The sequence below is a fragment of the Metopolophium dirhodum genome, chromosome 3 (assembly GCF_019925205.1).
Source record: "Metopolophium dirhodum isolate CAU chromosome 3, ASM1992520v1, whole genome shotgun sequence".
NCBI classification, from domain to species: domain Eukaryota; kingdom Metazoa; phylum Arthropoda; class Insecta; order Hemiptera; family Aphididae; genus Metopolophium; species Metopolophium dirhodum.
In genome coordinates, this window is record NC_083562.1 from 31,537,771 (window position 1) to 31,553,069 (window position 15,299).

At 26.0% G+C, this 15,299-nt stretch overlaps 4 protein-coding genes and 3 non-coding genes across 7 annotated transcripts; 6 read left to right on the forward strand and 1 right to left on the reverse strand.

The window, feature by feature from the left end:
* The first annotated feature begins 1,692 nt into the window (after positions 1-1,692).
* On the forward strand, positions 1,693-3,897 carry LOC132941581 (vesicle-trafficking protein SEC22b). Its single transcript, XM_061009694.1, has 5 exons — positions 1,693-1,928; positions 2,036-2,145; positions 2,381-2,541; positions 2,764-2,910; positions 3,749-3,897. Exons 1-5 carry the CDS (start codon positions 1,854-1,856, stop codon positions 3,895-3,897), a joined length of 642 nt encoding a protein of 213 aa, XP_060865677.1. The 5' UTR covers positions 1,693-1,853.
* On the reverse strand, positions 3,577-5,674 carry LOC132941582 (mediator of RNA polymerase II transcription subunit 22). The gene is made up of 3 exons (XM_061009695.1): positions 5,452-5,674; positions 5,234-5,339; positions 3,577-4,334 (listed from the first exon to the last, which is right to left on the reverse strand). Exons 2-3 carry the CDS (start codon positions 5,313-5,315, stop codon positions 4,012-4,014), a joined length of 405 nt encoding a protein of 134 aa, XP_060865678.1. The 5' UTR covers positions 5,316-5,339; positions 5,452-5,674; the 3' UTR covers positions 3,577-4,011.
* Positions 5,675-5,826: 152 nt separating this feature from the next.
* LOC132941580 (large ribosomal subunit protein eL8) lies at positions 5,827-8,743 on the forward strand. Its single transcript, XM_061009693.1, has 7 exons — positions 5,827-5,987; positions 6,229-6,364; positions 7,753-7,902; positions 7,978-8,048; positions 8,126-8,275; positions 8,336-8,458; positions 8,519-8,743. Exons 1-7 carry the CDS (start codon positions 5,973-5,975, stop codon positions 8,696-8,698), a joined length of 825 nt encoding a protein of 274 aa, XP_060865676.1. The 5' UTR covers positions 5,827-5,972; the 3' UTR covers positions 8,699-8,743.
* On the forward strand, positions 7,023-7,101 carry LOC132942235 (small nucleolar RNA SNORD36). Its single transcript, XR_009664252.1, has one exon. It is a non-coding gene; the product is annotated as a small nucleolar RNA SNORD36 (small nucleolar RNA).
* Positions 7,398-7,472, forward strand: LOC132942233 (small nucleolar RNA SNORD36). The gene has a single exon (XR_009664250.1). It is a non-coding gene; the product is annotated as a small nucleolar RNA SNORD36 (small nucleolar RNA).
* Positions 7,556-7,629, forward strand: LOC132942234 (small nucleolar RNA SNORD36). The gene has a single exon (XR_009664251.1). It is a non-coding gene; the product is annotated as a small nucleolar RNA SNORD36 (small nucleolar RNA).
* Positions 8,744-10,653: 1,910 nt separating the features above from the next.
* LOC132941579 (pre-mRNA-splicing factor 38B) lies at positions 10,654-15,283 on the forward strand. The gene is given in 12 exon segments (XM_061009692.1): positions 10,654-10,871; positions 12,630-12,773; positions 12,954-13,078; positions 13,161-13,312; positions 13,483-13,543; positions 13,616-13,735; positions 13,858-13,869; positions 13,871-13,947; positions 14,010-14,156; positions 14,630-14,668; positions 14,729-14,785; positions 15,089-15,283. Coding segments are annotated over 12 exon segments (978 nt in total). The 5' UTR covers positions 10,654-10,846; the 3' UTR covers positions 15,108-15,283.
* The last annotated feature ends 16 nt before the right edge of the window (positions 15,284-15,299 follow it).

A 15,299-nucleotide genomic window follows, 5' to 3' on the forward strand; every position in this document is an offset into this window, starting at 1 on the left:
TATCTCTACAGGCTACAGATTTCTTGTACCTATTATTTATTAATTAATATATATATACATTTATTATTGATATTGAAAACAAAATTAAACATTTCTTTTTTTTATATTATTTATTATTAATTGTAATAAAATTATTTTTATATTTATAATAGAAATAATTAATAAGCTATTTTATAAAATTACTTTTCTGCTTTTTTTAAAGCAAATTCATTTATTATGCATCGAAGTTTAAAGAAGATGTAAGATCGCTTTCTATTGATAGTAAACCTAAGTTATCAATTCTTTCTTATTAAAAATAGACGTTTTTTTATTTTCATTTACATTTTACATTGATAAGGATTAATTATTTATTTTTTTTTTGAAAATATTTTCGTTAGTTTCTTATATTTATTTTATACGATGAAAGTAGTACTCTAAAAAAAATAAAAAATGTTCATAAAAATCTGAGGCCCTCTAATAACGGAGGCCATAGGCAGTTGCCTGTCCTGCCTTATGGTAAATATGGCCCTGAGTCTGTAGTACTGTACGATACCTTTGATTTTGAACTTGATACATAGGTACTTATGGGTTTATAGTAATAGTTTTATACATTTATTTAATTTAATAATATCGTCTACTGCTGCAGCTGTAGCTGCGGCCTGAGAGCATAGTAAAGTAACTGAACAAACATGAAACAATAATAGGAATATTTTGTCAGTAATACTAACTTAATATTATTATTATTTACAAATACACCTAAACTATTACGGTTATTGGCGTTTCTGAAAATACATTACATATTTTATTGTTATTAGAAATATATTAACTTAATAAAACTGCTTATTTTTTGGTGCCATGAAATGGCAGTTTACCAATTGCGCTTGAAATTACCTTTTTATATACCAATTGCGCTCTTAATATTTCCAAATAAATACTTTACTTATGATGATTGTTCACGACTATTATACATGTGGGTAAATATTGACTAAAGTTAATAGAAGTTGCGTACTTGCGTCATTTTAGTTAATAGGAGGGAGCAAAACTATAATTGACTATAATATAGGATAGCGCACATAATATACGGATATAAATAGACCAAAAAAAAAAACAGATCTTTTCTCTCACAATATATAATTATATTTTTATCTCGATACAATTCCCATCTTACATAACTCATACGAGTCTGAGGCAAAAATAGATTAATTTTATAACAAAAAAGACGTGGGGTAGCTAAATAATAATTATGGTACCTAATACCTATACCTCAGTGACGTCATTTTCTATTTTCCTAGGGAGGTGACCGGTGAGGGGTCGAATAAATTGAATTGCAATATGAAACATAAAGGTAGGTAATTGAAAAAGATTATAAATGTTTAATATGTTTGATCCACTGAACTACTTGAAACAAAAAAAAATGTTCAAAAAAATAAGTATAAATCATTTGATCATTATATATATATATAGTATTATTAATATAAATATCATGTAAATTAATTTAAATTGGACATTTTCCCCTGAGTAAGTAAATAAAAGAGTAAAGACTTATAATATAGTTATAAGTTCTATATTACTATAAGTCTATGGTTATTTAACTTACAATTACGTTGGTAGGAGGTACAATATTTTTTATACCGTACTGAGTGAATGAGATAACACTAACAGAGATACGTGTCAATGTGTATTATTATTATCGCGAAATCGACGTTGATAAAACCGATTGGATAACAAATAATATTCCAAGTTCCAACACGTACCTACATTTCATATTTTCATTCAATTTAAAAATTTGAAATACATTTGTTGTACCAATATTGGTTTATATTTGTAATTTTTATTGTGTTTATATTCTTCGAGTGATTTATTTGCGTCTAAATATGGTTTTGTTAACTATGATAGCAAGAATTCCTGACGGATTACCATTAGCAGCATCTATGCAAGATGACGAACAGGTATTTTTTAAGAACCATTTAGAATATATTATTATGAATTAGTTTCATTAATGATTTGTTGAAAAAACAATATTGTGACGATTTTTAATACTTTGTTTCTTATACAGGTCGGGAGAAAATTAATTGAGTATCAAAATCAAGCAAAACTGCTTTTTAAAAAATTAAACTTTCAGTCTCCAAAACAGTGCACAATTGAATCTGTACCATATTACTTTCAGTAAGTATGATACAAATATTTTTATTTTAATTAACTCACACCCAATTGGGCAATTAGATAAATAATGTAAGGATATATACAATGTTTAGTACTTATATAATAATTACAGAAGTTAATTGGAACTAAAATGTACACAGATAAAAATAATTAAAAATAAATATATACATGAGTGGCCCAAGAATTATTTATTTATTTTGAAATCTCAATGCAATAATATGAAATATTTTTATTTAAGCTATTTAATTGAAAGAGATGTTTGTTACTTGGTATTGTGTGAAAAAAACTTCTCAAAACGTTCTGCATTCAGTTTTCTGGAAGACATAGCAGCCGAATTCAATAAGCTGTACGGACGACAAGTATCAACAGTTTCACGGCCTTACACACTAATTGAATTTGGTAATTCATTATGATTTTATGTATCCGAGTACAGTCAAATCTTGGTAACTTATAAGTTTAATGCAGATTAAAGAAATTTAAATTTAATTAAAATGTAGAGTTGATTACTTGACTGTATTGATATTATTATCTTTATGAAATGTTAATATTATTTTAAATACCTATATTAATAAATTATAAACTGTTGATAAATATACTAGTTAAATATTTTGATTATTTTAGATAATTACATTCAAAAAGCAAAGAAAAATTATATAGATTCTAGAGTACGAAGAAATCTAAATTCATTAAATAATGAACTTCAAGATGTACAGAGAATAATGGTTCAAAATATTGATGATGTATTACAAAGAGGCACTGTTTTATCAGGTAATATATTTTAATGTTCTACTTTTTATTATTATTAGATATATTATACTGTTGGAAAATAAATCCTAAAAATTAATTAAGATGGATTTAATTAGTGAATATTGGCAAGTGTTGAAGTGTGTAAAGTGAAAAAAAAAGTTTGTTTTAAAAAGGAAATAGAACTAAAATATATATAGAGTATGTGAATCCTACTTAATTTTTTTAATAATATCATATTAAAATATATTTTATAACTTAAATATTATGAGATTATAATTAAAGTTCAATATATATAATTTAATAATAATAATAAAATTCCGTCAATGAAATATTCAAGACAATTTTACAAGAATCAGCATTTAATAACTTTAAATTGTTGTGATATATCCTGAACTACATAACAACTATTTTGACATTTAATTTATATTTGTAATAACTCTATATACTAGAGTAGGTACCTAATTATTTATTTTGATTGTATAAATCCAATATTCAGCATGTCTTAATTTGATTTGATTTATTTAAAACTGTTGGACTGTGTAATACTATTCATTAATTTCATTATAGCAATCTATACAACAAAACAAATGTTTATGAATTAGTTTATGCAGTAAAAATAAATAGTTATAGTAACTTGATTAAAATACAATATGTACCAAACAATTTAATTTATTTAAAATACAAATATACCAAACAATCTCATATATTTAAAATAAATTTTAATTACATGATAAATACAGAATGAGAGATACAATTCTTGAATTTAAATATTATAGAAATAATTCATTAATACTATTAAATGCATGGTATTACATGACTGTTATCAACTGAATTAAAATATCTGTATTATCTTTTTCAGAACTTGATACAAAAGCACAAAATTTATCTATATTATCGAAAAAATACAAAAAAGAAGCTACCAATCTCAACCTTAAATCAATGTACATAAAACTTACCGTTGCAGCAGTTTTTGTTATTTTATTATTTTTATATTTTTATGTTTTGTAAATATTAATGAATAAGTAATTTATTTAATACTACATAATATTGGCTGGGGGGAAATTATTTTAAAAACTTTTTACCTATTAAAATAAATAAATAAAAACTTTTAGAACCAACTCTTTATTTATAATTCGATGTATAATATTCTTCTTCCAGTTCATATAGTTCTGTTGACATATCATCAACTAGACTTGTTAGTTTGCGATCGCACTCCACTTGTTTGGTGCGAAAAAGTTTTGAATTTTGAGCAATGGCTTCATTGACTGATGGAAAATCATTCAATATAAGATATTGTTTCATATCTGAAACTAGTTTCAAAAGTGATTCACCAGCACGAACAATGTTAGCTGCTCTGACTTCCATTTCAAATGCTATCAATTCGCTTCGAGTAGCTTTAGAAATTTGTGTTTGATCATCATCAGTCTTGCATAGTTTTACAATACCTAAAAATATGAAATAAAATCTAAAAATTATATTATATTTGATTTTATAATTTCAAAAGCAACAGTTACATTATAGCTGTAATACTAAAATATATAAAATACTGCACACAATACACAAAAAGTTCTAAACGAAGAAAACTGTTGGATCGGTCTCTATTGCTACAGAAAGTATAAGTATGTACCTATATTATAATATTACAATTAAATTATTATTAGTTGTTTCTAAATTTGATTGGTTAAATTAATATTTTTTTATACCATAGAATGGTATGAATAATTTCTTTGTAAAAATTACTAAAAATTTCAAAATGTAATTGAGTATGTAAGTATTTAATGGTGGAAAGTTGCAAGTCTGCAATCAAAATATAACTAAAAAAAAATATATATAAACTTAAACAAAAAATGTCAAAGATCTAACTATATATAGGCCTATAGCTAACATTTAGCCAAAATATTTTGAAAATTATATCATGTCTAAAAAAAGTTAATAGTTTGCACTTCTGCAGTTTTTCCCAGTTATTAAGAAAGGTACAATGTACAATATAGTAAAAGTACTTAGTACGCCTTCTCCCCTCCTAAATACAATGCTTCAAGAAACCATCATTATTGAAGATAGGAGCACATTTCCTGCTCCAAAATATCATTCAACAAATAATAATAAAAAAAAACCATGATTGTTAGGTGTACATTCACATACTTTGCTCAATATCTGAAATTGTGAAACAAGATGTGAGTTACCAAACAATAATAAAATGTTCTTCTTCGTATTATCTGTTAAAAAAATAAATATAGAACCAACTTGTACAAAAATTCAATTAAATGTAGATATTAATATAAACTTTTAATTGAAGATTTTTTTATTAAATTAAAGCGGATTTTGAATTTTAAACATAACTTACCTTCAAAATTTTCCAGCATACATTTCACATCACTTTTTAACCGATTTGTATAAGACTTGGTGACAGACATTGAAGTAGACATATATAATTATATAAATATAAACACCTACAACAGATAACATACAATTATAACTGAACAGTTAAACTTCCCAGAAACATTACTAAAACAGTTTCAATTTATATAATAAAAATTAATAAAATCTAAATACAAGTATTACCAATTGAATATTTAATACAGCATTCCAATAAATTATAATGCCTGGTGTCTGAATAAAATAATACAAATTATTAAAGATTTACTTTATTTGGTTTAATACTTTAGTAATAGTAATTATTAAATAATTAATAATATTTAATACTTAGATTAGTATACTATAATATGATATAATTATAATAATACTATATTGTTTGTACTTTGTAATAACAATATTATGTTTAATGTTTATGATTATGACCATGTACAATAATAATATGTTGATAATATTATCTCAGGACACAAGTGTTATCAGAGAATTTGTAGCGTTAGAGTCATTCCTCCATGAAAAAAATTTGTTCTTTTTAGCTTTTTCTTCTGAGAGTTAAGAACACATAGCGCTGTTTGTCGGTATGTCAATATAACCTATAATTTAATGTTCTTCTCGAAACGAAGTCTCTACGAGTTTCGTCCATTCAGTTTCTTTTGCGATTATTCGCATTTATATCCTCGTTTATCTGGTTGATCGTTTGGTTTTTTGTCATCATGGCTCCAAAGAAGGTAGTTGTACTATATTTTAAATATAAATCATGTTCGCGTAGTTTTAAATTAAATATTGTTCCTCTTATTAGTTATTTCCTATGTGCATGATCTTAAACCCTGCGTCCAGAACACTTGTGTGTTATTTAGATAACTAAAACAGCTTTGTTACTTTGAGATTAATATCATTGTTTTGTTTTATTAAACTTGTATATTTTAAATATAAATATTAGTCTGACACTAACATGAGTTTTCATTCCAGCCAAGCTCCAGTAAAAAGGTTGGAAAGAAAGCGAAGATCGCCCCAGCACCTCTCGTCAGTGAGAAACCAAAAAAAGTTCTTAAACAGAAGGTTGTTAACCCTTTGTTTGAAAAAAGACCAAGGAACTTTGGAATTGGTAAGTCGAATTTTATTAAATTAGTTAGGCACAAAAATATCAAGCCAGGTTTAAAATAATTTTATCGCAATGATGCTTGAATTTCTTCACCTGATTTAAAATGTATTCTACTTAGTAGTTTTATTTAAAATAATGCTGTAAATGACATACTGAGCGAAATTGGTTTCAATATTTTATTTGATGGATACTGTTTGATACTTCAGCTTAATATATTATTAATTATATCTAATGCAATTTATCTTTTTTTTACTTAGAATATAGTTGTTTGAGTAGTTATATTGAGATAAGTGAAGGTACTTTCTTATTTTGATGTGTATATTGTATAGTAGGTATTTAGAAAGAAAGGAAACTATTAAGTTTAGATTCAAGTTACATATCAATTACTATTAAAATAATATTTTGTTTTAATAAGTTAATTTATTATTTATTAAATACATTTACCTTGGCCATGATGCTTGAATTTCTTCAACGGAACTTTTCATACAATTAAAGTATGTTGAGAGTAATGTTGAAAATGACATTCTGAGCTTGAATGTTTTATTAAATACAATAACCTTGGCCATGATGCTTGAATTTCTTCAACGGAACTTTTCATACAATTAAAGTATGTTGAGAGTAATGTTGAAAATGACATTCTGAGCTTGAATGTTTTAAAATTGTTGAATGATGAGTTGTTTTATTAATTGATTTACAATGATAATCAAATACACATTACGAGCTTTTTAACTCTGACAAATCTTAACTTATATTCGATTTGTTTTTTCTAATATTCACTATTATCAATCCAAAACTTAATTTTCCTATGTCAACATATTGCTGCTAATCATATTGTATAAAGTTTTCTCTGGCTGAAGAAATTTTTCATAATAATTATAATATTAAAACATTAATGTAGTGATGTAAGTTTTCATGAAATGATAGGTACTATAATAGCTGATTGCGACAAAAAAACATGCTAAATGGTGCAATTGGCATCATCTATAGTGAATGTATTAAATTAATTTTAAATATTTTTATACATTTAATTGAGAACTTGCTATGATGTTAAATTTTTATGTTGAACAATTTTATGAAAATACATTTTATGAGCTTTTTAACCCTGAGCAAAAGAATATTTATATTGTAAAGTACTATGACTACAGATCTTACATGTAAAGGAATTGTTTTTTATTTATTTCTGTAACACAAATATTGCCATGATGAGTTACATAATTATTGATAGAATCTATGAGAGTATTTTTATGAGCTTTTTAACACTGAGCAATTTAGCTATATACATAGTTGTGTATATACATACTGTTGTAAAAAAAATACAATTCTATGATAGTAATTTATATAGAATTCTGTAAGTTTAAATAACATAAATTAAGTTTCTTAATTAATTTTAGGTCAGGATATTCAACCCAAAAGAGATTTAAGTCGTTTTGTAAAATGGCCAAATTACATTCGTATTCAACGTCAAAAGTCTGTTCTTCAAAGAAGGCTCAAAATTCCTCCACCAATCAATCAATTCTCATATGCCGCAGACAAAGCTACTGGTAAGTACACAGTCTACGCTTAAGATTGATATTTCAAACTTCGATGATATATAATATATTATATACATTTTTTAGTCACTCAGTTATTTAAACTGATGGAAAAATACAGACCTGAAACTGCTGCTATGAAAAAGAGGAGATTGCAGGTAATTTTTAAACTAATTTAAGATGTAAAAATTATTTACTTTTGTTTTATAATATTTTCTTTTATATACTTATATAGAAAAGAGCTGAAGATAAAATAGAAGCAAAGGAAGATACACCAACAAAGCGTCCAAATGTTATTCGTCAAGGAATCAATACAGTTGTAAACCTTGTCGAACAAAAAAAAGCGCAATTAGTTATCATTGCTCATGATGTGGATCCTTTGGAGGTTTTTATTTTAGTATTTAAAAAAATTGATAACCTGTGATTCATAAAATTTTTCTTATAGTTGGTAATATATCTGCCAGCATTATGCCGTAAAATGGGAGTCCCTTACTGCATAATTAAGGGCAAATGGAGATTGGGAAACCTTGTTCGTCGTAAGAACTGTACTGCTTTGGCTATTACCCAAGTAAATATAATAATCAATGTGTACCTCCGACAGTTAAAATATTAATTTTTTTTTTAATAGGTTGATACAGGTGACCGGGCTTCTCTAGCTAAACTGGTGGAATCTATTAAGAACAACTTTAACGAACGATTTGATGAATTCAAACGTCATTGGGGTGGTGGTGTTTTGGGTGCTAAATCTGCTTGTCGTCTCGCCAAAATTGAGAAAGCAAAAGAAAAGGAACTGGCGCAAAAACAATAAGATTTATGTAAATGACATTCACCTAATAAAACATGAAAAAATTGATATTTTGTATTTACTTTTCCGTTTATAATATTTATTAACCCATAATAATAAACACATTACTAATCTAAATTTAAATTACAGTAGAACTAAACCCTTCTTATTTTAACTGCCCAATTGTATGTACTATAATATGGTTTTTTTCATGGCAGGAATAGATTATATTTAGGTGTACTACACTGACCAGCGAGAGAGCTCGCCGATTCTGCGTATCCCCCGTGTCTACTTGCTATTGAAACCGGTTCCCCTATGGCAAAGTGTTGATTCTCTCGTTGGACAGACTACAGCATGATTAAACACAATTTCTAAGATAAGCCATAAGCTACAACCATAGACCTATAAACTAATACAGTGCTTCCCGCACCATACTGCCAATGGTTAATCCAAACGTAATTACTGAGAGAGAAAACAACATATGAGCATAAGAGAGAAAAAAACGTGTCTTAGCACACTAGTAACTTCCTCTTTTTTTCTCCATGCTCATATGTTATGTTCTATTCTCTCTAGTTTATAGGTGTATGGTTACGACGCTTAGATATATTACAGTGACAACTAATATTTCATATCTTCTGTATCCATAGGTGAAAAGTACTCATTACCAATAGAATTAAATATGATATTTGATTGAAATTGGTTACATCAAACCATGAAATAAAAACCTATGCAGGTTGTATACATTAATAAATAGTTTATTATGGATGAAGCAGTAAAATATAAATATACTACCGTAGCCTTATTAGTGACACTTGACTAGACAAGAAGTTTAATTTTATGGTCCTGATCCTGAATCCTAATTTAACAAACCAAAGCTGCACCATTAGACTACTCCACCTCAGATCACATATTTTATATTTTTGGCATTGGATGGTTGTTAAATCTCATCTAATGGGGCACTAAAAATTTAATCATACGGGACATGTTGACTTCATTAGTCCTAGTGTTTGACTAGTTACATATAAGTGTGAACGAAATACGAATATAACTAATAAGTGCAGAAGCAAAGAAAATTTTTTACAATAGAACAAAACCACCTATATCGCGTTAAAATTAAAATATTATGAGGTAAGACGTAAACAAGGTGGATCCACCTTGGACATAATCCTGAATTAGTTGAGGGGGTATATCTCCCCCCCCCCCTAGAACCTTTGTTATATATGAAATTTATCAATTTGTAACTCCCTTTAAATACCTATTTAATATACAAAAACCTACAAATAGGTATTTTTACATGGTAAAAAATGTTTAACCCTCATCAGTATAAATTCATAATTACGCCATTGTCATGAATCAAGATAAATACAATTTAAGTATATCCTAATTCCAAAATCATAGATTCGTCACAGATACCTAATAAAGATTATGAGATTCGTAATTCTTGGGTAAAAGTTTGTAGAAAGCCTAATACCTATATTCTTAAATAGGTATGCTATCTAGGTACAGAGTTATGGATTGCTGCCTTATCGGTAATACCTATAGGCTATATTTGACATAAATATAAACTTAGTAGACAAAAGATTAATTATGGATTAAAGAATTGATTCCAATTCAATATTATAATTATTATTCTGAATCAAAATCAGAAAATTACCTATTCTATAATGCATTCAATTGAATTTATTCATTGAAAATATAATTTAATTATTAATATATTAGCACAGGTTTTAACAGAAAAATGTATATTAGGTATTTACTATTGTCTATTTTGAATTTTGATCGAATTTATTAACGAATAAATGACCTACGATATTCTATTAGGTACTAGGTAGTGACATGAAAAAGTTAATGTTGTCATCAATATAGTAATATTTCTATGGTAATGTGGTAATATCTATTAACTGACGGTTAATATATGGCTACACTGTAAAATTAATTGACGCATGCGCAACCCATGGAAAATAGTTGTAATTTTTTTTACAAACCTTATGGGCAATGGCTATTGGGTTTTGTTATTGTTAAATATTGTAATATTCAATATTGTATATTTTTTTTTTTTTATGTCTTAATCTTATTTTTTCCATAACAAAAAGTAATATTTAATAGTATTTATTTTATACTGCTTATAATTAATTGCTTCAAGCAAATAATAAACAATTTACCAATAAAAACATGGAAGTGAGTTACGAAAATGAAGGTAAGATGTACATCAACCTTTTTTTTTTTTTTTTTTTATTTACATAAGCCGCAACAGCAAAGGTTATTGGCATTAAAACATTAATATTTTTTAACAAAAAGAAACATTAATAGTGATATGTACAGAGAAATAGAATATGAAAATAACAATAGATAGATACAAAGATAAATAGAAAAATGAGTACATAATAATGAACAGTATGTTTGAGAAATATCTAGGTTATATTAAGTGATATAATCCCGTTAATTTTAAAAAGTTAATTATTTGCTTTATGTTGATAGACTGTGGGCTAAGGGCTTCTTCCAGGTTGTCTGATATGTTGAGGTTAATTCTGATGTCGGCGAATTTACAGTACATCAACCTTATAATGTTATGTTGTTGGTTATTGTAAAAATATTCTTACTTTATCACTAAAGAATATTATAAAACATGCCTACATGTGCATGACATGAAAATGAGAAATGCATTCCAATCACCCATGAAAGGGTCGAAAATATACAGTTAATATTCAACTTTATAAATACCAAATACTCATAATGTACATTTTACTATTTTAGTAATCTTCGTAAGTTTGTATCGTTATAAAGACGTAGAGTATCTATTAGTATTACTATATTGTGTATATTAGTAGAATTTATTGGTTACTTATTGTATGTTCTATAATTCTATCATGTTTACAGCCAATGTTTTTCTCACCATTCTATTTATTTTCTTACATTTCTCAATACCTATCAAAAAATTTATTTAGCTAAAAAAATATTTAACTATTTAAAAAATCAAATTTAGACGGTTTTATCCTAGTTTGTTATCATTTTGAAGAGTAGCACTAAAAAAAGTGTGGCAGGTACACAAGTATACAACTATGTAGTATTTGGATCAACACTTGAGTCAATGATCTGACATAAGTGACTTAGATTTCAAAATTGTCGAAAATGATAATGACCATGTCAATTTAACAGTATTTATGTCAAATTCTATGTTTGACTGTGGTCGTAGTACCTCAGATCAATAAATTCTATTAAAAACATGCATCTGATAGTACATCAATGCTTTTTCAGTTGATAGAACTAAAAACTTAAGTAATAAACTTTATATTCTTTAAGTGAGGTTAGACTGTTTATGATCCTTAAAGGTAAAAACCAAATAAAAATATGGTATATGCATTATAGGTTGTTCCAAAATTGTAGATTTTTTTGACTCTCAGTTGTTACTAAACATTTCACATGTAATACAAAGGATGGATTAAGGTACTTCCTAAAAGGAATTGCAAAAAAAAAATAGTCATGTTAATATAAAAAAAATTGGATATAAATTGTATAAAATTCAAGACTTGAAGAGAAAAACAGTCTAATTTTGATTTGAGCTAAGCTATTGAGACATTTTTTAAAAACTAATAGCAGCGCAGAACATACAATAGGTTAATCTACTTATGTTGTAAATTATGAATGGTTTAATAATTTTATTATTTAAATAGTACTGATATGTTAATAGTTGGAGTCTAGGACATAAAGAGATGATATTAGACAGGATAAGTAAAACTAATTATTTGGTTTTTCATCGCATTAATAAAAAAAAAAACAAAGCACATTACTATAAAATCAACGATTTCTTCATCTCGTTCAAAATCATGAATTGGCCAACTTATTTTATTAAGTATTTGTAACTTTTGTGTTAAAGATAAATAATTATATTGTATCAAATGATGCTACTACTTATGTTTCATTAAAGAAATTACATTTTATAAACATTTTTGTTTAGGATATGACAATGATTACCAGTCTAAATCTAAAGGAAGTATTTTGACTAGAAAGAACAACACTATGCCAGTATGGGGAAATGAACGTACAATGAACTTAAACACCCTAATTTTAACTAATATTCAATCATCTCATTATTTTAAAGGTAATCATGAAAGATATAATTAATAAATTAATTAGTAAATAATCAAATTGATGCATGCTGTTTTTTTTTTTTTTAATTTTATTTACTGTTTATTCAAAACTTAATGTACTGTATTAAGATATCTTAGATATCTTGAGATATACTTCTATATACTGAATATTAAATCTTTTATTATTTTAGTAAATTTATATGAATTGAAAACGTACCATGAAGTTATTGATGAAATTTATTATAAAGTACAACATCTTGAGCCATGGGAAAAAGGTAGTCGTAAGACCTCTGGACAGACTGGAATGTGTGGCGGTGTAAGGTTTTAATTTAACTAATTATTATTAATGTTCATCTAATTAGATTTTGTTCTAAATTATTATTTATAATATTAATTAGGTCAGAGGAGTTGGTGCCGGTGGAATAGTATCTACAGCGTTCTGTCTTCTGTATAAACTGTTCACATTGAAATTGACTCGCAAGCAGGTAACTGGGCTAATTACCCATTGCGATTCACCTTATATACGTGCTTTGGGTTTTATGTACATCAGGTAAGATTTTGATCAATTTATCCCAAAGTGTATAGTGGAGGATAATTGTTTCAAGAATAATAACAATTCTGAAAGTATTCCTATCTCCTGTTATGTGTGACACATAAATACATAATTAATTTCCTGTAAAGTGGTTTTACATTAAATAGCTTTTAAATATTCTGTTACAGGTATACTCAGCCCCCTGGTGATTTATGGGATTGGTATGAATCTTTCTTAGATGACGAAGAGGTAAACTTTCTTAAGTTAGGTTAATTTATATACATGTTTTCATTCAAAATATACTACTTGATATTACATTAGGAAATGGACGTAAGAGCTGGAGGTGGTCAAACAATGACAATTGGCAATATATTAAAGAGCTTTTTGTTCAAATTAGAATGGTATTCAACACTGTTCCCTAGAATCCCTGTTCCCATTCAGGTAGGTATGTCGGCTAAACACATTCATATTTATTACTTTTAAATCTTAACTGCATAATAATAAATATCATGTAAAATATTAATAAATTATCATTTATCATTTATCATTTATATTGTTTTCAGCAACAAATGGAAAAAAAAAATGAGTGAGAAGTATCCTCCTGTAGTTGAAGAGACACCTAGAAGAATTAATATACCTGAAAAGAATTTCAGGTAATACAATAATTTTTTTTAATTCTATTTAACTTAAATTAATTCTGTAAATAATATTTTAGTAGGGATCGAGATGACCATAGAAATAGAGGAGACTTATCTGACACTGCAAGGCCTCGAGAACGAATTGAACGTAGAGAAAGATCACATAGAGATTATCGTGATAGAGATTATGAACGCAAGCCTAGTAATGCAAACTCTCGAGAAAGGTTAGAATAATTTCATTAAATAAATATATCTATGCTAACTTATAAATAATAATTATTATTAAACACAATAATTGCTAATCACGTATAACCTTAATGGCTAATAAGTTTATAATTTAATGATTTTACCATAAGAAAAGCTTGTTTTTTATTTAAAAAAATTTAGAAAAATATTTTTCAAACTTTTGAAAAAGGTTAAATGTTTTATATAATATGTGTTTGTAAGTTAGTATCGTATACATTTAATATCTCTGTAAACATGATGTAATACTAAAATGATATTAATTACATAATAAATATATATATAATAGTTGGAAATGAAGGGTTCAATGGACAAAAATTATTTCATAATTTCGGTAATTTAGATTATACTATTACACTAAAAATAACTAAATAGTAAATAATTAAATTTAATATAATGATATATTTTAATTAGGTATATTATAATACTATTGTTTGTTTTGTTTTAATTTTAGATCACCTTATGTAAGTCGAAGAGATGAATATAAGAAAAGGTAATAAATATAACTTTTAATTACCTTGTAATAAATTCTAATTAATAATTATTATTTTAGTTCTTCTAGAAGTCCAAAATACGGCAGCAGTAAAAGAAGAGATCGGGATGATTACAAGTAATTTAAAACATTTTTTATTTGTTTGTCCTAATAAAATTTAATATATAAATTGGTGTGAGAGAGGGACTATTGCATATTTTATTTATGTTAAACATTACAAAACTCTTGCTTGTAAACTGTAAAAATTGTACTTAAAACTAGTTTTTGATAAAAAAAAAAAAAAAACAAAAACAAACCTTTTATAAAAATAAGATATTTATGTAAAAAAATAATAATCAAAAATTGAAACAGGTGTAGAACTATTCTAACAACAAAATTATTTCCTTAAATATTAAAATTTAATTTATATGTATGTTCTAGGTCAAGATCAAAATACTGATGAAGGATTTAAAGTGTAAAATGGATAAATTTTTTAAATTTTTTCACTCCATTAACAAATTAAGAGATTGAAATTCTTAGTTTAAGTTGTACATACATACATTAATAAATTACTCAATTTCTGTATTTTAATTCATTTAAAAATAAAGATAATTAATTTTCAATAATAAAAAAAAATGACATGTAATTTGTT